At 41.4% G+C, this 22,788-nt stretch overlaps 1 protein-coding gene across 1 annotated transcript; it reads right to left on the reverse strand.

The window, feature by feature from the left end:
• Nucleotides 1-1,387: 1,387 nt before the first annotated feature.
• On the reverse strand, nt 1,388-8,862 carry SMLR1 (small leucine rich protein 1). The gene is made up of 2 exons (XM_084890700.1): nt 8,627-8,862; nt 1,388-1,800 (listed from the first exon to the last, which is right to left on the reverse strand). Exons 1-2 carry the CDS (start codon nt 8,751-8,753, stop codon nt 1,721-1,723), a joined length of 207 nt encoding a protein of 68 aa, XP_084746826.1. The 5' UTR covers nt 8,754-8,862; the 3' UTR covers nt 1,388-1,720.
• Nucleotides 8,863-22,788: the final 13,926 nt, after the last annotated feature.

The following is a 22,788-nucleotide window of genomic DNA, read 5'->3' on the forward strand; positions in this document are numbered from 1 at the left end:
TATACTTATCATTGAAAGCATGTATGCTTAGAGCCCATCTGTTACCCCCGTGGCTGGCAAGGCAGAGATGCCGGAGTGGCATCCACCGAAGCCAAGAGTCTGGCTTCCAGAGTGCTGGCTTCCAGAAGGTGAAGGAACGCTGGGGGCCGAACTGCAGATTTGGCTGGCAGCTGGGGATATGGTGCGTCCTTCCACGCCTTCTGTTCCAAAAGCATTTTTTGCATAAGCTGACTTCTACCAGGGGCTAAAAAGAGATCCCTCCAGAACTGAAAGAATATTGTTATTCCTTCCATATGGCACGGGTACTGTTATTCTAATATTACCCCAGTCTGAAAGCCCCAGCAGACATTTTCATTGCAATCAGATGCAATAACACATGGAAATGAGTGTCTTCAGTCAAAGGGTTAGTTTCATGTTTTTCAAGACGTGCAGATGGAGTCCAATAGCTCACTGGATGCACATGAAGAACTTAGGGGGAAGAGGAAAAAGCAGAAAATACTCAGCATTGGTGGTGGATTCTTGTTTTTTTCCCTTTCGTCATCCATGCAGACTTTTGTGTGATCGTATGTCGCTATGGGAAATGGGTGCATTTCTCACAGGTGGCCAAATTCATATTTTTTATACAGTGAATCACTCTAATAGCTTGTTAGATTCATATACAAATATTGGAATATAAGCAAACTTACACTTAGGACATGTTAGGCATCCTTTGTTAAGGTTAACTGGAAAACTGAAAAGCACAATATTAATCACTGTTTTAGCCACCACTTTGAATTAACTGTGTAGGTTATCTGCTTTGTCTCTTTGAGGCCCTCCCCCTCTTTCACCCCCATCCCTCTGCCATGCCTCAATCATCCCCCCTCCCCCTTTGGCTTTTATTATATCCATCTTTCTGTGTTCTCTGTTCTATAGCTTGAACTGTTACCTCTCAGCAATGTCTCTGAAAGAATTCTGCTGGGAAAATGTGGACCTTTCTCATTTAGAAATGGCTCCCTGATGTTTTGGTTTCAAAGGCAAAGACTTGAATTATTCTCCTCATGAGTTACGGGAACACTCTGCTCTCCTTTTCCCAACGTCAAACTGCCAGGATTTCCAAGACATGTCCTGCTGAAAGCTGCATTCGTGGGTGATCCATATGTAATACTGAGAGAGCGCACTTGTTTTGTGATTTGATAATGTGATTGTGAAAGCAACTGGGAAAAGGAGAAAGGCAAACTCAGGGCCAGAATGATGCTTGAAAAAGTGTCAAAGGCTGCCCAAGTGCAAGAGGAAGACGTGGGAAACCTCTCCCAGGGGGTCCAGGAAGCCCCCAAAGCATTTGTCTTTTACTGTCTGTCTGTTCTCTACCAGTTTCTTTGCCTTTACAGTAATATGGACTTCCACAGGGTTATGCCATATGGATTTTATTTTTAAAATATGCCCTTCAGAGTAGATATAGTCCTTTAAACAATAGAAAATTGCAAGGTGTTCAGTCCATAAAGCACCTTCAAGAGAAGTTTATATTCTTGGTCCTCTCTGAAGATCTTCTTTGTAAGCTGGGGTTCAAAGAAGCCTTCTTGGATAATAGCTGCCACTTGTCAATATGGTTCAGAACGAGCCTCTTAATAGTCTTTCCATTTTTGCAGTGGTTCTAGTTTGTTAGCCTTGGTTCGCTAAGCCATTGGCGTTCCTCTCTCAGCAGAAGTTCAGTGCGCGTTAGCCATAGACGAGTCCCCAGAGGTCACCTGTGTTTCATTCTGTGGTAAGGAGCAGTCCTGCGGTGGTATTGGTGAGCAGGAGTCCGGGGCAGTTCTTCATTGACTGAAAGAAAACATATCAGTTAACACGTTGGGAACAGCTGAGTGCCATTGGTCATTTACTACTTACTCATCAGTGGTTATTGTCCACCATTTCTACACTGGTGGCCCCAGCAGTTATGGAAGTCTATGTCTTCTGAGCCAGTCCTATTGCAGGAGCTCTCCTTACCTCCTTACCCACTCCAACAACATGTAAATGCTTATTTCTAAAGAATGATCCTGGTTATGGTAGACAGATTACCATTTAAAAAATTATTATATTTAAGTATATTTTATGTGTGGTAGATTAAGTGTGGAATAAACTTATTACGATCAACATTCTATATAATAAAAGGTTAATATGCAAATCGACCAAACAGCAGAACAACCGGTCACTATGATGCACACTGACCACCAGGGGGCAGACGCTCAATGCAGGAACTGCCCCCTGGTTGTCAGTGTGCTCCCACAGGGGAGCACCACTCAGCCACAAGCCCTGAGCTGGGCACAGTGGTGGTGGTGGGAGCCTCTCCTGCCTCCAAGCAGCGCTAAGGATGTGAGGGTTGGGGGGGAGGGGGGAGTGGCCTAAGCTGACAGTCAGACATCCCCCAAGGGCTCCCAGACTGCAAGAGGGTGCAGGCTGGACTGAGGGACACCCCCCCTCTCCCTGAGTTACGAATTTCATGCACTATGCCTCTAGTAATCATTAAACATTTTCTAAGCAGGTCTCAGCCCAGAAGCTGGGGATATAGAAATGAGTAAGACAAGGTTTCTGTCCCTGCTCCCCTCACCCCACCCCGATTGCTTAAATGTGTTTTGGGCATTTATAGTCTTTTGACATGTCAAATTATTCTTCCATTTCCTTTTGGCAACTTTAACTGAAAGCCGACAGTTTCCAATTTTCACCACCTACACACTACTTAACTCCTTAAAATGTAACCTTAATTAAAGCTACTCTCACCAAAATATTAAAAACTTATTACCGATATCTTAATAGCTAAACCGAATGGCACTTTCCAATCCTCATTTTTCTTCTTCTGTAGCATTGGACATGAGCCATTCTCCATGCCCTGATCATTTTCCTCCCATTGGCTTTGTTATGTCCATCTTCCTGTGTTCTCTGTTCTGTAACTTCAACTCGTAACCTCTCAGCAATTTGCTCTTTAGCTCTGAGAGGTCTCCTGAGATTCCAAAAGTCTCCCTTGAGATCTTCTTGATAGATCAAAAAAATTCATCTCTCTTCCTGACCGTCACCAACACACAAGTGAACCTGCTTTTTCTCTCTTAAAAGTTTTATTTTTAGAATTGTAACTAAACAAATTATTCAAGCCAGAGACCAAGAGCTTATAATCTTGTGGGAGATAATACATATTTATAGAATCAAACCTGAAGAGGTTCTTTTTGATCCCATGTCCAATCCAAGTAATTTATCCCTGCCAGACACTTTATATGCCAGGTAGCCCAGGACACAGGGGTTCTCTGAGGCCTTTACTGCTTGTCTTCTTAGTCTGGAGACACATGCATTAGATGGTGGCAGGCTGTAGGCTACATGGGCCTCAAGGTTTAATATCTAATATTTCTTGAGCAGTTATTATGTGCCAGACACTGTGAAGCCCCTGGCATACCTTGTAAGTCAGCTTTTTTTTTTTTTTTTTTTTTTTTTACTTTACAGAGAAATTGATGCAGAGAGTAATCTAGTGAAGCAATTTGCCCAAGATCACAGAAACTGATGGACTCGGGATGAGATCCCAGACAATTTGACTCCACAGCCACTCCACAGTTACACATAGATTATTGCTAGTTCAAAGGTATTGCTTGAGATGGCCCCTGTTTATATTAAAAGCTCATTGGAATATGAGTAATTCCTTTCCTTTTACTCTTAATTACCAAAGACTAGACTGTATGACCAGCGCTGTGAATGAGGAATCAGGATGCAAATGGGTGACCTGAATAGTGGGATTGAAGGACCTCTAAGACAGAGAGACACCAAGAGGAAGCTTATCCAGCGACAATGAGCTATCTATCTAGGAAATAAAGTGTGTGTGCTGGCACAATACAGAGAGCAGAGAAAAAATTAATTTTCTTCTAAAAGAGCTTGCAATTTGGCCATCATTTTATTTCAGTGGGCCTACAAGGAGAATGCAGAGAGAAATTAGGAGAGGTTAGGCAGGCAGCCTTGAAAATCCCTGTTTGCAATTGTGAAAAATTCTACAAGTAACCACTTTTTCTCTTGGGGCCACAGGTAAAGAAATGTGATCTTTTTGACTCAGGGCTTTGTCTTCATGCTTAGGAATAAATCACCACAATCAGTAATTATAATTACTCCTGTTACATAAAAAGACTGATAAAATCCTCATAAAGCTTTTGTAAAATTTTTATCTTGTTGCAAATTCTCCTAGTTGTCTTTCATATTGGTGGTTAGTTTATTTGTCTGGGATAAAAGGATTCATTCACTCAACAGATTTCTATTGAACACTGATTCCATGTTCAATACTCCAAGGGTAGTGATTGGCTAAGAAGGCCAGCTCCGGATTGGGCTGGCCAGGATTCAAATTCTGTCTCTACCACTTTTTAGGTGAATGACCTTGGACAATTTGCTTAATTACTACAAGATAATTTCAATAATATTTATTATTATAATGACACAAACACTTCCTTTTTGAAATTTATAAGCCAGCAGAGGTGATAATGACTAATAATAATTGTTAAGCACAGGCACTCTTAAGAATCACATATATGTCACCTCACATAATCCCCACACCAACCCTACAGTTATTTCCTGCTATTATTTCTATTTTACAGATGGAGAAAAAGTTTCCAGTGGTTGAGTGGCCATTGTTACAGAACTAGAATTTGAAATCCAGTTAGTTTGACTTCATAGTCTGCGCTCTTAACAATTTCACTCTGCTAACTCTTAAATTATTCTGATTTTCCCAATACTTCTTTTCCATTAGGATTTCTGACTACTAAAACATATATATGAAGTTCAGTGAAAAATGTCTAGCCACCCTGTGCATTTTCAATACTTGAGTTGTTTGTTTTAGAGTGTAAGTTGCAAAAAGCCAGAATCTGCTCACTTCCCTGACCTTATTTTGGATTTAATGCCATATAAAAACTTTAAGGTATTAGGTAGACACTTTTTAAAATAATAAGAATTTTGGGGCAATGTTGGATATTTTTTAGAGCAATTTGTTCTTGATCAGAATGATGGTATTTTGGGGACAAGGAGTGGCGCTAGAAATATGTTTAGTAATCTCAGGATTTGGGGAGACAAGACAACCAGAAAAGAACTTCAGCTTTACAAGACGTGAGATGTACATGGCATGTTTGATAGAGGAATTGGCAATGGCAAGTTCAAGATTCAGACCTCTACCTCAAGAGCTACTCCTCAAGGCAGTTGACAGATTGAAGAGTACAGGATGTTAGAGAATTTTCTTTCTTCCTTTGTGAGAAAATTGATGTTCTCTACATACTAATTAAATTTATGTGCACCATTACCTCCCAAGTGCTGGCAGTGTAGGGATTAATGTTGAATAATTACTGTACCTCCACATGCTTTCCATCATGTCTTAAAATGCCTCCCCTCTCTGACAAACTAGTATGCATGAGGCAGGCAAACTGATTTCCTGTTTCAGAATGCAGGAGTCGGGGGTCCTGTGAACACACCAGTTAATCTGTCCCTGTCCCTTTCTTTACAGGTACAAAATAGGAATGATTACACTTGCCATAATCCTGGTTGGAAGATTAATGATGTGACATTTGACCATCTGTTTACAGTTTTAAGAGGGAGCTGCTAAATAGAGATATTTTATTTGGGGCCAAGTGATCTCATTTGTCCTCAAACTGGAGAGAAGGTGGTCCAGCCATCTTGGTAGTCTTCTCTTAGCATCCTCCAGATGGCTCATTGGCAGGCCACTAGTAACAGAGCACTGAGTCATTAGTTCTCTTTCCAGCAATGAACTTCAGATTGGACCATCAGGACATTAAAGAACTGATGCACAGAGTTTTGTTAGCTCCCTTTACCTCCTCAGCACTCTTTCTGTTTTCCTTATCTGTAGTCCAGAAGGCTAGGCAGACTTCAGTGAGAGCCCATGGAGAAGAACCACAGTAAATGGAGGTTCATTACTTCGCTGAGATGCCCCTAGCTGTTTAGAGGGTCCTACCTCTGGCTGGAGTGTTCAGCTTTAACTTTGAAACAAGACTTGAGGAGAAAGGGCAGGTCATTCTTATGGCCCTTTGATTAGACATGAACAAGGCCAGAGGCAGAAGAATACAGATTTGCAACATCTCTCCTCCAACTTCTAATGATTTTGACAGATGCCTTTTGTAGTTCTCCAGAAATGATTTTGTTTTATTTCCATCCTGCAAGCCCATAGGAAAAATCTGTTCCAGTATTGAGGAAAATCCCTGGTATATGGTAGGTTCTCAAACATTTGTTGAATGAATAAACAAATGAATGAATACATCTCCTCCTATCCAGAAGTATAATGCAAGTTTGGAGCAAGCCTCAACATTGGTGAAACGGCTACCCAGAGAGCATTATCTCTCATCATGTGAGGCTGACCTTCCTATCCCGTGGGTAGGTGCTATGTTGCAAAAAATGGAGACTTTGAGAGGGATGGGACAGACCCATAATTTAGCAAGACTAAAAGTCAAGGAAAGCTCAGTAGTATATCAGAATTTAGAATGAAAAAAGAAGAAAATGTGAAGAGACAACAGGTCTTTGGGGCCTTCTACTTCTTTCATTGAAATGCTTCAGAAACAGTTCCAATTTGATTGAGCTACAGACTTAAGGTGATACTTTTTGTCTAAGATGTGGTTTCTAGACAACTTACACAGCAGGGATGTGTTGAAGACAAGGTGTCGTGGAGAGGTGATCACAGTGATGTACATATGGAGCACTTCCTCTGGGTCTGGGCCTGGGCCTGGGCCTGGGGCAGCACCCTGCCTGCACTTTCTCCTGCCTCAGCCCCCTGAGATGCCAGGCTACACCCCCAAAGGCATTCTGAAGGGATGGGATTGATATGTTTATATCTCAGAATTATCTAAATAAGTAAAATACTGTAGATCCATTTCAATTTTACAGATTATAGGTATTTTCCCCCAAATATCACCCAGGGATAAAGCTATAAAATAAAAAAAATCAAAATTCATCTTTTTTTAGCAGAGTTTGTTCAAATACCAGCTGTCCTGCCAAATGCTGATTGATCTGACCTATAACAACTGATAAGTAGAGGCCAGTAAGAGACTTTGGAACCCATGTGATTATCTTGTCCTGCTGTTTGCCTCATTTAATGCTTGATATATTTTGGAGATACTAAAAATTTTATCTTGCCAAAGAGGCAGCCGGAGATGACACTTGGAAGTGACATGAGCATCCAAGTTCCTGACTGTGATATTGGCATCCTATTACTGCTCCGCAGGGTGCTCCATGTCAGTGGGCGCCTGGCATGCTTGTGACTGACAGTGACCATTGCAACAGCTTGAAAAGACCTTCAAAGGGGAATGCTTGCAGTGGCCAGGCATTAAACCTACTTGGAAGACTCTGAAGGTCGCTGTAATTAGGAGCTCGGGGGTTTCCAATTTTCCTTTTTCAGAGGCTGTTTTCCAGGGCTCAGTGGTATGAATGGCGGGTGGCAGGACATCCAGAAGACTGGTCTTGGGGGCAGTGGACTTAATAAAGAAAGAGATTTATCACACGAATGCTGTGAGCAAGGCAGACTACAGCTGGGCCACTCAACGAGAGAGCTGTTCATTAAAATGAGGCACAAAAAATGAAAGGCTGGGGGATATTTGAGTACATGATGATTGGAAACTTATGATTCTATAATGTACTTTCTGTCCTCTAGGATTTTTTTATGTTCTGAATCTCATAAAAATAAATATCCCCAGTTGCACTTCTATTTGTTTTTAGATCATATGTGATCACATTCAACATTCTGAACATCTTTTATATAATAATATCCATGGATGCATTGCTTAGATTTGGTAAGTTTTTGTGGAAGAGAAAGGATTTAAAATATTTTTTTAGTACTTTAATACAATACCATCTAACTTTAGGAATATTACTGTTTTTTTGTTGATCTTGCTAAGATAGCTATTAACCTGTATGGTAATAATCTGTTGTTTGCTGTGTGCACTGTTGGCATACAGTCTCACAAATTACAGTCCAGCTTCATTCATTTCAGTTACAGCAGAATAAAGAGTCTCAATCCAGGACCCAACTGCCCACATCTAAATCACTTTACGCTTCCTGAGGGTTTTTTGTTTGATTGGTTGGTTGGTTGGTTGGTTGGTTGTTTTGGGGGTTGGTTTTTATTTTTACCTTAGGTCTGCAGCCTCATGGAAAGTTTACACCAAGCCATCAAATATCTATTAGGGCTTGACATTTTGCCAAGCACCACAGTGTTGGGCCCATTTCCTTCCTAGAATTCGGTGGCTGAAAAAGAAATGTGTGTGCACACTCACAGGCGTGTATACATATGTTTGTCAGGTAGAGAAAGCAGAGCATGAAAAAACGTCTTAATGCTCGTGAATTGATTGCCCTGAGAGACAGAGACAGCCAATCACACATGAAAATTGCTGAGTCACAGTGTGACTGCCTGTGAGAGGTGCCGTTAAGGGGTCCCCACAGCGGGCCTTCGGAGCCTGGCACGCGATTCCCACTCCTGAAAGGATCAAACTTGGCCACATTCACCAGTGAAGCTATCCTAAGGGGCACTTCTTATGTACCTACAAATCAGAGATGGGTGCTCCAGGCCTCCCAGAAAACACTGGCCTTGCATTGGCCTGTTCCAAAGATGTGAAATGAGGAAGGACTTCCCACCCCTGCCTGCGTGGCTCACACTCACCCTCCATCAGTTTGACCCTGAAGTAGGCAATGAGAAGGAGCAGCAGCAACGCCACCGGCAGGAAGATCCCAAAGACCAGGAACCAGCCCGGGAGCTCCCGCAGGAATGCCCTCAGCACGGGGCTCATTGCGAGTTGCACAGACCCTGCCGGCCCAGTGGGTTGGCGCTGGGGACGAGAGCAGCGTGGCTCAGTCTGCCCTTGTTTTCTTCTGGGAATCGGCCTTTGCTCAGCACATCTCGGTGGAACTTTTTGTGGACTTTGTTCTGTTTAAATAGCCCCGTGAATTCTGAGAGGATTGCTCGCAGGTTACTCTGTAACTCAGCTGCACAGGGCAGAGGAATTCAAAGGTGATTCTCCCACACCATTCCGGAGAGGAGGGTTTATCTGCCAGGTTGGAGATGATACCAGGAGCCTTAGATTTCTTTGTATTCAGTTTATCTGGAATGAAAAGTTCCTGACCTCAAGCAAACCACATCCACACACACACATTCAATGTATGTATTCCCTGACATAGGAAGAATTTTCTAAATTTTTAAATTTTGGAGCTATAAATGACTTAGTAACCATGTTAATATACCTATGAACTTTTGTAAAATATTGAATTTTCCTTTTTTACAATAGTTGACACAAATCTCAATGAAGGAGAAACAAAATTCTTTTCATATGTGAAAATCTTCTTAGTATGTCTTGCCCTGAATGCTTTTCTGAGAGGTGCACTCGTGTATTCATTTATTCAACAGACGTATAATTCTACTAGAATCCAACCTCTGGACTAGATATTAGGTGTGCAAAGGAGAGTAAGTCATAGTCCCCTCCTCTGAGAGTGGAGACAGGCATAGAGATAATGGGTACAACTGATAAGGATGGTAACCTGGCCCCTCCTCCTCCTCCTTTTGATCCAGGAGTGTTCGCTTCCTGCAGTAGGAGTTTGAGCTCTCAGCTGCCTTCTGCTCACACATTCCTGATGCCAACCATTAGCAGCAGAAGGTGGGCCCTAAAAGGTAGTGATGTGGGCTGTGTGGTAACCACAAAGTTTCTGGGAAAAGAAAAGGTAATGAGCTATGTTGGCATTGACTTGCTGAGTAAGTCAAATTGGCATGGACTGCTTTAGTGAACATTTTTCAAAGATGCCTATCTACTAAGTGAAAACTAACTCGAGAATTGCTTTCACATTGAAAGGATCTGTTGGTGAAATTGTAAAATTTTGGTGGGAATCTGCCTTCTTGGGTTCATGCCTCTTCGCAGGTTCTAACCCTGTCTCCCACCTCCACTTGGCAGAGGTGTTGGTGAGTGGCAGACGGGCTATCATGAGCATGCTGCTGTCAGTGCCTCCTGGATTCTGTCATCAGGGATTTTGCATGGTCATGCTGAAGTGGGTTCCCTAATTTATAAAATAAGAAAAAGAATGGGGTGGGTTTTGAAAATGCTTGGCTGGCATTCCCGAGCAGTAAATAATAGCAAACAGCTTCCTCTCAGAAGAGAGACGTCTTAATTTCAGAAAGAGGCATTTAGAGCCCCAAAGATTAAGTCAGCATGCACACTTTATTTACTTCTCCCACTCCACAAGCCTCTGAGTGTGGTGCTGCTATCCCCTAGTGTGCCTTCCAATGAGATGGCTCTCTGGTGCTCTTTCAGCCGGAACAGGATGCTAATTTGTAAAGTGCCAATCTACTCATTTGAACAGGTGACATTGCCAGGGAGATGCTAGGCAGCTGTTAGGCAGACTGTCATGTTCTTTCTCTTTTATCCCATTCAGCAAGTCTTCATCGAATGCCTGGACAAAGGTAAGTGATGAGAGAGGAACATGCAAATACATATATACATGACAATAATGGAAGCTCCCAGACTGGCATATCGGCAAATGCAAAGGAAGCACTGAAAAGAGACTGATTAATTCCAGTTAGGGAATTGGGCCAAGTTCATTAAAAATGGAATTTGAGCTGAGTCTTTGAACAAATGTGTGACAGCGGGGCCAGGCAGGGTTTATGGAAGATAGGAAAGAATTGAGAGTGACTAAATGATACGGGACGCGGGCCATAGAGTGTCTTCAGGGGTGGAAAAGGGGAGTGGCATCAAAGTTTACAGCCTTTATTTTATTTTATTTTTATTGATTTTTTTACAGAGAGGAAGAGAGAGGGATAGAGAGTCAGAAACATCGGTGAGAGAGAAACATCAATAAGCTGCCTCCTGCACAACCCCCACTGGGGATGTGCCCGCAACCAAGGTACATGCCCTTGACCGGAATCGAACCCGGGACCCTTCAGTCCGCAAGCTGACACTCTATCCACTGAATCAAACTGGTTTCGGCGCTTACAGCTTTTTGAATGTCCTACTGAGGATTTGCTATTTAGACACAGGGAACTAAACAATGATCTTTGGTCATGGAAGCGTATGATCTAACCTGGTTCAGGAAGTACTTAGGTAGCTCTTGAGAAAATGAACTGAAGAGAGATCAGAGTAGATTGTCTCAACATGGTTTTAAGATGGAATGAGACCTAGGTAGGGGATGGCAATGAGACCTAGGTAGGGGATGGCAAAGGAAGGGAAAGAGGGGGACAAGCAGTCTGCGGAGATGACATGAACAGTCTTTGGTGAATAATTATACCAAGTTGGTAGATGTCACCAAGGATTCTAGCATTCACTGAGCATTCAGTATGTACCAGATACTTTGTGTTTATCATTTTGTTTTTCACAGTACTATTATGAGAAAGACTCATTATGCAGACAAAGAAGCAAGACACTGAGAGATTAACCCAAGACATATATTTACTAAGTCACAAAGCTAGGATTCAACCCCAGAGCCCATGCTCTCAGCCAGTGTGCTGTGTCTGGCTTGGGTGCCTGTAGATAGTGCTACAAACCTGAACCCAAGTGGGACAGTGGGTTTGGGCGGGGGAAGATTTATAGTATTGCCTCATGAAATTACAGGTGATGTAGAAATGTTCAAGGCAAACCTGGTGGAAATACAGAGTTCAGAAGAGAAAGCTGATTTGTAGTACAGATTTAGGAGTTGTTAGTATGATATATACGTGGTGGCTGGAGTCAATGGGGTGGAGAAATTGCTCAGGAGGAGTACATGAGCATAAGTGAGAAACCAGCTGTAGACCCTAAAAAGTGCTCTCACTCAAACATGGAAGGATAAGAATCAGGAAAGAAAACCAAAAAGAAAGTTCTGACAGATGGTTGGAGAAACTCAAAGGAAGTACGTTAGAAAAGGTGGTGGCAAAAGAAAGTTCTAAGAAAGATCGGGTGGAAAGTGGTTTCATTGATTAGATCTGAGGTAATGCTGAGCTACATGGAGAGTTTCAAGAGAGCATAATCTTTGAAGTGGGCTTAAATGTTTCCTTTCTCCTCCATTCCTCCTCTGTCCCCTCCTTTCTTTCTTCTTAAAAGGGGCTTTTGTGGTATAATTGACATAATAAGCTGTACAAATTGATATTTTTTGATGTCTGTATATATGCCCAATCAAGATGAACGTATCCGTCACATAAAAGTTCTATGGAGTCCCTTTTCTATTTCTGTCTCCCACCCCTCTTCTCCGTCAGTCCTCAGTCAACCACATCTCTGTTACTATATGTCATTTGCATTCTGTAAAATTTTATGTGAATAGAGTCAGATAGTATGTCACTTTTTCGTCTAGTTTCTTTCACTCTGCATAATTATTTTGGAATTCATCCATATGGTTGTGTGTATCAAAATGGCATTGCTTTATAATTGAATAGCAAGCATCTCATAGTATTAACAGCTATTTGTTTGCCTATTTACCTGTTGATCAACATTTGGGTTATTTCTCATATAGGCTACTACAAATAAAGTGCCTTGGACATTCCTGTATAATTCTTTATACAGACATGTTCTCTCTGGCTGGATCATAAGGTAGGTAAGTATGTGTTTAATTTTTTTAAAAAAAGAATTTGTCAAACTGTTTTCTTTCTTTCTTTTTTAAAAAAAATATATTTTATTGATTTTTCACAGAGAGGAAGAGAGAGGGATAGAGAGTTAGGAACATAGATGAGAGAGAATCATCGATCAGCTGCCTCCTGCACACCCCCTACTGGGGATGTGCCCGCAACCAAGGTACATGCCCTTGACTATCCACTGAGCCAAACCAGTCCCGGCTGTCAAACTGTTTTCTAAACTAATTATACCACTTTATATCTGCACCAGCAGTGTTATGAGTATTCTAGTTCCTTTACACATTCAATAACACTTGGAATAGTCAGTCTTTCTATATTAGCCACTCCAATGATACGTAGTAGTATCTCATTGTCGTTTTAGGATGCATTTCCCTGACGATATTGAATATCTTTTCATGTGCTTATTTACCATTTTGTGTATCTTATTTGGTGAAGTATCTGTTCAACATTTTTGACCATTAAAAAAAAAATGGGTTGTTTTCTTTTTTTGGTTTTGAGAGTTTTTTATAGATTCTAGATAAAAGTCAAGTATCAGATATGTGATTTGAAAGAATTCTTTTCCAGTCTTAGTTTTGTTTTATATTCTCTTAACAATGTCTCTTAAAGCACAGCGGTTTTTCTTTTTAATGAAGGCCAGTGAACCAATTTCTTCTATAGATTGTGCTTTTCACGCCTAAGAAATCTTTGCCCAACTCAAGGCCATAAAGACTTTCTCTTGTGTTTTCCTCCAGAAGTTTCATAGTTATAGCTTTTATAATTAGGTCTATAAGCTATTGTGAATTAATTATTTTGTACATGGTGATAGATATGAGTTAGAGAACTTTATGTGTTTATTTTTGCTGATGGATATTTGATTGTTCCAGCACTATGTGTTCAAAAGACTATCTTTGCTCCTGAGTTGCCTTTGTACCTTGTCAAAAATCAGAAGTTCAATTATGTGTGGGTGTATTTCTGCACTCACTGTTCTGCTCTATTGATCCAATTGTTAATCTTTGCACCAGTACCATTCTATCTTGATTACTATAGCTTTAAAATAAGTCTTTAAATTGGGCATTGTTAGTTCCCAACTTTGTTTTTATTTCAAAGTTGTGTTAGCTAGTATAGATCATTTTCATTTTCATATGAGCTTTTGAATTAGCTTACCAATTTTTATAAAAAGGCCTGCTGGGACTTTGATTAATATTGCATTGACTAGAAAGATGAGAGAATTGATATGAGGAGATAATTGATATTTAACAATATTTGAGTCTTCTGACCCATGAACATGACATATGCTTTCATTGTACTTGGGTCTTCATTACCTTTTCACAACAATATTTTGAGCACTTACTATATAAATACACTTTGTGTTTATTGTCTTATTTAGATTGGGCTTGAACATTTTTTTTTGTCAGCTTTACCCTAAATATTTTCATATTCTTATGCGATTTCAAAGGGTTTTGCTTGTTGCTAGTATTAAAGATTTTCTTAACTTATGAAAAAATACTGCATTCCTGGGAATTTTTAGAAGATTAAATATCAGACTATTAAAACATCCTTCAGAGCTTGAGAACTTTTATCTGTAAAGGCTCTTATCCCAATCCAAACTGGTGCTTGGGGTTATGCTTTGTGAGCTTAGCAGCTCTGGAAAGATGGGTGTTTGAACACTGGTAACCTGTCTATTAAGGTTACTGAAATTCAGGGTGGAGTTCCATAGAGAGTGCGTGATTTGCTACTGTAATGGCAGCAAATTCTTTGCCTGGTTCTTTGCCATGTGGTGGGAATAACCAATAATATCATTGAAAAATATACATCTGTGAAAATAGTGGGACGTATTACATTGGGGATTAAACTCCCCTGGTTGATTTCCTTAATAGTGAATGCTCCCATTGTTGATTACATAACGATTTAAGGCACAAGTAATTGCAGATATTAATATTTGGGAGTAAAATTCTTAAGGTATTACTTTTACACCACCTATTATGTACTCTTGTGATGGCTGGGTAAAAGCCTTCCTTAGATAATTGTGACCCATTGATGATAATGCCAAACCCACTAGGCCTCTGATCTGGATTCTGCATTCATCTGACTGAGCCATAAAGAATGACTCATTCCAATGACATGACGCAGAACAATGAAAAGTCTCAAGTCCATTTCTCTAGTGAGAAATGTCAAAGTGCCATTGACTGATATCTGTAATTTCAGATTGTGCTCAGCTACAAAACCAATAGAAAAGTGAAAGACAAACAAAACTAATGGATTTCAAATAAAGTGCTTTGACTTCATTCTAGTTTTGCTGAAACTAGTTTTGCTGAAACTAAGCTTCCCTCACAATGTAAATGTAGTGCTGTGAGCCTTTTGAGTAGGAAAGCCCATATTCTTCTGCCTCTTGTTCATTGTTTCTCTGAACTTGGCTCACTAGTGCATGTCAATTGAAGTAGTAACACTTGGCCCAGTTTTACAATCAACACAAAAATGGAAACTCTAAAATCATGTGTCGATGGTGGGCTATACGGTACTCATTCAATAAAAAATATGATCACAGAAGTGACAATAAAGAATTTAAATTCTTTGTAAACTTTGGGAAAATGCCCACAAGCTTTCTTTTATTCATGTCTGCAGATAAGAAATATGTATTGAGGCTTACCACATGCCCTGGGTGCACTGATTAGTGGGCTATGAACATATCTGTGCATAAGGAAACGTCCCTGTCTTTGTGAAACTTACATATCAGTGGGATAGACAGATAATATGCAATAGTAGGTAACAGTTATTGAGTGCATGTGTTGTTCCAGGTAGTAGCATGAGAACTTCATATCTCCATCTTATTCCAGTCTTGTATCAATGCCTTTAAAGTAAGTACCATTTCTATCAGCACCATTTTGTAAATGGAAAAATTCATGGAACTTTCATAACTCATCAAGAATCACACTGGGAAGAGCCAGGGTTTGAACACAGAGCCCAAATACTTATTCATTGTAGCCTATTGCCTCTCAACATCATATATATATATATATATATATATATATATATATATATATATATATATATATATGATTAAGTTCTGGTTATCACTCTACAGAAAATAATAGAAAATGCTAATGTTAGGGGGTTGGTCAGGAAAGGTATATTGGCCTATGAGGGCGGCCATAACAAAATACCACAGGCTGTGAGCTTAAACAACAGACACATATTTTCTCACAGTTCACAGAAGTTCTGGAATGTAAAAAAATTAGTTTGCTATCTTTTAAATCTGCTATCTTTTCTCAGTCTATGCAAATATCCATTTTCATACAGAATTTTGTTTGCAATTTTGAATTCTTTTCTCTGAAATAGCCTCCCTCTCCCTGCAAATGTATACCTTTCAGACCTACAAAGCCTGGATCTGCTGCTGGGTAAGAACAGAAACTTAAGGAAGAGTAAAGCCTGAGAGAAGTCCCAGAGAGGTGTGCAGGCCATTCTGTGACTTCTAAGTTCTCCAGTTTCTGCTTCTTGCCATGATCTCTAGAGGGTACTGACCCCTTTCTTATTGGTATCTCTGGCTGTTTGGAGGCCCTGAACGGCATTTTTAATTTAGTGGGCCCTCCAGAGGGGTAATCACCACAGATGGCCACGTTCAATATTTAAGGTGAATGTGTGTGTGTGGGGGGGGCGGGGGGAGATGGGGAGGTGGTGGTGCATGATGCCAAGGCGATGAGTGAAGCCACAGACTCTGCAGTGGCAAGGATGACCTTTCTGTGAGAAACTTCACCTAAACATCAGCAATTGATTTTATTGTGTTTACATTGGGTATCAACCTTTTCCTGCAATTGAGTATTCTTCCTAAATATATGTCACAGAGGAGATAATCTAATGTAATACCCTATTACAGACTTATAGCTGACCTTTGAAATATATTGCAGAATTCTCTTTTAAAATATCACAATTTTATTTCTATTTCCCGTTAGAAAGAAAAAAAAAAATCCTTGTGATTTTCACAATATCCAAACTGTAAATCCATTGTGCTCATATAGGCCTGAGTGTTTGCAGATAACTGAGTGTTTGCAGACACGTCTGACTCTGGCTTTGCACCAGGCCCACGTTCTTTCATTAACACGGTCAGTATAACGCACAGGTCTGTATTAATCACGAGGGGTTACAGGACATTACTAGAACCTTTTGCCAAGGTAGTAACAGGAAAATGCAAGCTGTTTTTAGGAAGAATAGGAAATCATTTGCACGGCTCCTGGAGGCAACAGGGAGATTAATGCCTGTTGTCAGTTCCACAGGTTTAATTTGACTGGCATTAAAATAGCATCAATACACATCGCCCCTTGCCATTCATTCCTCGTGAAGGCTGATTAATTTACTCTCATTTCACCCTGAATGCTGGCAGGCGGTAATGAGTTGTAGCCATCTGGCAGTCCTATTTTATCTTGCCCACTGGCCCCCCAAAAAAGCAGAGATGGGACATTCTCTTCATGGGCATCTGTCTAGCTGCTGGAGCTCACAGCCCTCCTCTGGGGGAACAGGACAGATATCCTTCCAGATGGTAGATTCCTGAACAGGCACACAGTGTTTGTGTTGGAGACGGTGAGCAAAAAGCAACAGCACGGATGGACTCAGAGAGCTTTATGCTAGGCGAAATAAGCCAGTCAGAGAAAGATAAAGATCACATGATCTCACTCCTTTGTGGAATATAATGAACAGCTTAAAATGATGAACAAAAATAGAACCAGAGTCATAGAAGCATCAAACAGACTGTCCAACCTATGAAGGAAGGCGGGGGGTGAGGGGTAAGAGATCAATCAAAGGACTTGTATGCATGCATATGAGCATAACCAATGGACACAGACAGAGGGTGGTGGTGAGGGCATGTGCTGGGGAGTGGTAGCAGCCGGGAGAGGTCAATGGGGGAAAAAGGAGACTCATGTAATATTTTAAATAATAAAGAATTTATTTTTTTAAAGAAAAAAAAATTAAATGGTAGAAAAATAAAATAAAAAAATAAATGAAAGAAAAACCTCCTGATTTCAGAATTGGGAGGGTCGTAGCCTGTATGTCAGCTTTAACAGTTATACTATGTACTAAGAGAATTGTGAAGTATAGCTACTGCTATAAAGTCGTATTTTTATAGACAACATAATAATACAAAGTACACAGAGATAAGGCTCTTTATAGACATATAAAGCAAGATTATTTATACTGTCTTAACTCCTGAAACCATCTGGCCTCAATAATTGCTTCCAAGTATAATTTTTTTCTTACCATGATATTTTCAGAGTAATCAGACACATTACCTCATTATGGGCAAAGAACAATAAATAAGACTGATATAAAATTTCATTTTTTTCAAGGATACCACCAGTGCCCCCCCCAAAAAAAAAATTGTTCGTGTGTCGCTTTCTAATCATCCCTCCCACCCCCATCACCAGGCAACCTCTGATATTCTTTCCGTCAAGGTAGATTAAATTGACCTTTTCTAGTTTCATAGAAATGAAATCCTTCAGTTTGTATGTGTGTCTGACTTTTTTTCTTAGCATAATTCATCCATGCTGTTGCATTTTTCAATAATTTAATTCCTCTCTATCGGTGAGTAGTATTTCACATCCTACCCACTTGAATCACTATAGCTATGCCATAGTTTGTTTTCTATTCTCCTGTGGAAAAACATTTGATTTCCACATTTTATCTATTATGAATAAGTGTGTGTAAGTCTTTGCATGGACACATTTTCATTTCTCTTGAGTAAATACTTAGGTATGCAATTGTTGAGGCTTGCGGTTAATGTATGTTGAACTTTATAGGAAACTATCAAACAACCTTCCAAAATGATTATTCCATTTGACAATCTCACTAGCGATGTATAAGGAGCATCCCAGTTGTTCCCCATTCTCACCAATACTTGGTATTATCATCTTTTAGAAATGTTATCCACGCTAGTGGGTATGTAGCTTTACAGTAAGTCTTGAAATCAGGAAGTGCAAGTCATCCAACTTTGATTTGTTTGGCTCTTCTAAGTCCTTTTTCCCCAAATAATTCTAGAATCAGATTACATTTAAAACAGCCTGCTGGGAATTTGATTTGGATTGTGTTGAATCCATAGATCAATTTGAAGGTGATAACAATTTTAATAACATTGAATCTTCCAATTTGTAAATATGGTCTATATTTCCAGTCATTTAGGCATTTTTAATGTTCTCTTAGTAATCTTTTGCAGGTCTGCACATATGTTGTTTAATTTATTTCTAAGTATTTCATGTTTTTGATGTTATTATAAACGGAATTAAAAAAAAAAAAAACTAAAAGGAGATAAAAGGTAGAAAACGATGTTTCCCTCCCATAACCTACATATTAAGGCCGGGTGAGAGGACCTGTGAGATAGGAGCCAGGACATCTTTGGCAGATGTCTTCCCTGAGATTGGCAAAGGCACAAAGGAAACACCACATCTGCCAAGTGGATAGACATGCACACACTTCGCTTCTGGCCACAGAGAGAGGCAGAGGCCTCCAGCTGTCAGCGAGAGCGAGTCCAGGGCAAGGCCAGCAAGGGCGGAGTGTGAGGAAGACAGGCCAACACCTCGAGTCCCTCTGCGAACTAATTACTCTGAAATCTAAAACTTCTCACCGACCTGGCAGTCTAATTTTGGGAGGATAAGTGTATTGCTTAAACAGCGACCATATACTTGATTACTTTGGAGCCACTTCTCAAACAGCACGCAAGGAAGGAAATGAAAGACTAACATTTATTGACTATCTCCTTAGCTCTTTGGCGTGTTAGATGCTCTCACAAACATTGTCTCATTGCAAACAATCTTTAAATGGTTCTATTTAATTTGAAGAGGAGGAGGATGTTGTAATTGGCAGAAAGGAGGGTTAAATGTTTCTGTTACAGAGTTTGCAGGTTTGCTGGAAGTAATGGATTTCGTTTAGGCTTGACTGTGTGTGTTTTTTAGTTGGAAATCGCCGAGAATGAATGTTGGTATTAAATGAAAGCCTCATTCATTAGCGCACGTGTCCTTTTATTTTTCCACCTACGGGTCCCTGTTTTGTCTTATTTCCCCCCTGGTGATGTTCTTAATCTGCTTTGCCCCTTCCTTCGTTACTTTTGGGTAGCGGCACGTATTGGTGACCTGCTGTTTCCCAGCCCTTAGACCTCAGTTACTGCCCGGTGCCCTCTGCCAATCAGGGCCTCATCAGAGGCGCACACTGCTCCCTGGGTTCTTTTTAATGGGCTACAATCAAGGGCTTTAAGATAGATCTGTTCTTCAACTATTTTTGTATATTTTTTTCTTTTGTTTTTTTTAAAGGGGAAATACCTTCACAGGAGCCTCTGCCTCATCCTCTCTCCTGGCTTATTATTCTTATTAAAACTGACAGTGGGCAAACGTATCATCTGGGGGACTGAGTGAACAATGTGAGGAAAGACTCTGATGTTGTGATTGTTTTCATTGGGGAAGTAGATTAAGGTGCTGCTCATTCTCACAGGCGATGGAGGGCCTGGCCTCTAGGAGCCCACAAACCAAGGAGTGCTCATCGGGACCTTGGAACTTGGCAGGTGCTGCAGGGCCTGCTCTGGACCCCCAGCAGCCGACCGTGTAGACCTTACATGCAGAGTCCCAGGGCAAAGTCATCTCTGTAAACTTTGAGATTGTGAAAACCCTAGGAATATTAGGAGATTATTTAAAATATTCACCTCTAGTTCTAAGTTGAGGACAATCTGCCTTCTCTCTCTCTCTCTCTCTCTCTCTCTCTCTCTCTCTCTCTCTCTCTCTCTCTCTCTCTCTCTCATACACACACACACACACACACACACACACACACACACACACACACACACTTAGATCTGGTGCTTCAAGGCTCCAAAGGTGAGGTCTCTGCTCTTGAGGAGCACACAAGCAATTTCAATACAAAATATTAGAAAGGTTTTGCACAAATTACAGTAGGGAGGAATATACCAATCATGCTCCCTCCCACCACCCCCCCCCCCCTTTTCTTTTCTTTTTTTCTGTAAGCCTGAGGCTTTGACATGGAAAGACTGTTCCCAGAGCTAGCCGGTTCCTGGAGACAGTAAGCCACTCGCCCACCAGGGAGCACACTTTCACATGCAGACTGATCAACCCTGAGTCCACACAGCCCACCACCACTCCTACTGGCTGTTCACCCTCAGGACCAGCATTCCTCCACCCTGCTCAGCCCAGTGCCAGGTACCAGACAATAAGAGACAGCCCCCCCTTCCCCCCCACTACCCCCCCCTCCCTCAAGAGCCTGCGGAGATTATTCAGACCGAGCAATCCTAAATCGGCTTCCTTGCCTTGTCTTGCTTTGCCAGCGGAAACCACGATAAAGGCTCTTTCCCACATAGTCCCCTCACTCCCTCTGCTTCCCGACTGACCCCGGTGCTGGCCTGTGTCACACCACCTGTCTCCTCTTGGGAACTCTGATTAACAGCCTATCTTTTGAATGCAGCCCTCTCCCGATTCATTGGCTTTGCTGGAGTAATAATAAAACCTGCATTTTAAAACAAGGGGCTGCACTGGTCTGGAAGTTTGGAGAAGGCTTTTCCAAGGAAATCCGGGGTTTGGAAGGACTTTGAGTTTGCAAGGACCTCGAGGTGGCTGTGATGTTACAATGGAGATGTGGGAAAGGAGAAGGGAGGGGGGTCCAGGTGGTGAAACGGCCCCTATGAAAGCCGAAGTGTTGTGTGTTCAGGGCCCAGTGAGTACACAGAATGGGGTGGGGTGGGGTAAGGGTGGAGAGATTGGTTGTGTTGGATCACTCAGGGCTTGGAACTGGATTTTGTCCTATCTGTTTGAGGAAGCAGCAGATGTTCTAATCGTGATGGCAGCCTGAGTAGGTATGTGTTATGGAAAGATAAAGGTGGCAGGCTCATGGAAGGTGACTGTGAGCAGAGAAAAGATTGGAGCTGAAGCGGCTAGTTCAAGGCTATCTCAGAAGTTCAGTTATAAATGTGAAAACAGGGATCAATGAAAGTTAGAGACAAGCTATTAGGAATAGATTCACGAATAGCAATTAAATCTCTGTACTCTTTCATATGCTATCTGCTGCCATATTAAATTCCCTGACTTCAGAAAAGGCTTCCCCTCAAAAAAGAAAGTGAGGAAAAGTACCTGTAAGGCTATTGCTAATTACTTTAGTGCTGTCTAATTGTTTCTCCTATTGAATTTGGCAATTCAGGACAACCAGTAATGTGAGTAAAGTGAATTAGAAAAGTTGGTATATTAGAATCCAAGAGGAAAAAAAAAAAAAGCTTGCATCTTGATGATCTTAACTCCTATATAAGACTACTAGGGGCCAGTGCATGAATTCATGCACCTTAAAAGGAACTGTGGACTATGAGGCTACGGTAGGCACAGGGTTGGGTCTCGACCCCTCCTCTGTGCCACTGCCCAGCCCCTCCCACTGTGACCCCTGGTCCTTTGTCTGCCAGCAGCCTTGCTCCCACCACTGCCGCTCCCATGCACTGACAGCACTGGCCCCATTCACACCAGCTGATGGTGTGGAGCGATTGGGGCTGGTGCCAGCAGCGGGTGGTAGCGGGGCCAGCACCATCAGCAGGTGCGAGTGGCTGCCTCCTGCCCTGATCGCGCCCCACAGGAGCAGGGGAAGGTGGAGAAGCCCTCAGGGATGATTAGGGCTGTCAGCCGCCACTCACACCTGCTGATGGTGCTGGGTGATTGGGATTGGTGCTGGGTACTGACAACAGGTATGAGTGGCAGCTTCGGCACCAGCTGTGGGTGTGAGTAGGACTGGCACTGGCAGTGGATGTGAGTGTCAGGTGGGACTGTGGCCCACAGGAGCAATTAATTTTCAGTAACCACCAGAGGCTTGTCCCAATGACAGGACCAGCATGCCAACTTGGTCTGGCATCCCTGCTCACCAGCTCCACCATCTCACCATGGCCAATGCCTACCATGTTCCACACACACCCCCTGGTGGTCAGTGCACATCATAGTAACCGGTTGTTCTGCCATTTGGTCTATTTGTATATTAGCCTTTTATTATACAGAATATTCTTCCCCCCCCCTTTTTTTTCACTCTTTCTCTCCCTCACCTTTAAAGTTATTATATTCCCATATGCATTTGCTTTAGAAAAATTTGTGTTTCTTTTGAGGTAAAAACCATCTTAGCTGCATATATTTGATGAGCTCAATAATACCTTCTTTAAAGCCATAAACATTTCACAGCTAAGAGGAAAAAGTTTGGAATGTCTTGATGACAGATATTTATAACTGTTTTTATAAATATAGCATCAGGTGTCATAA

This window comes from Pipistrellus hanaki (assembly GCF_964339955.1).
Source record: "Pipistrellus hanaki genome assembly, chromosome: 7".
NCBI lineage: Eukaryota > Metazoa > Chordata > Mammalia > Chiroptera > Vespertilionidae > Pipistrellus > Pipistrellus hanaki.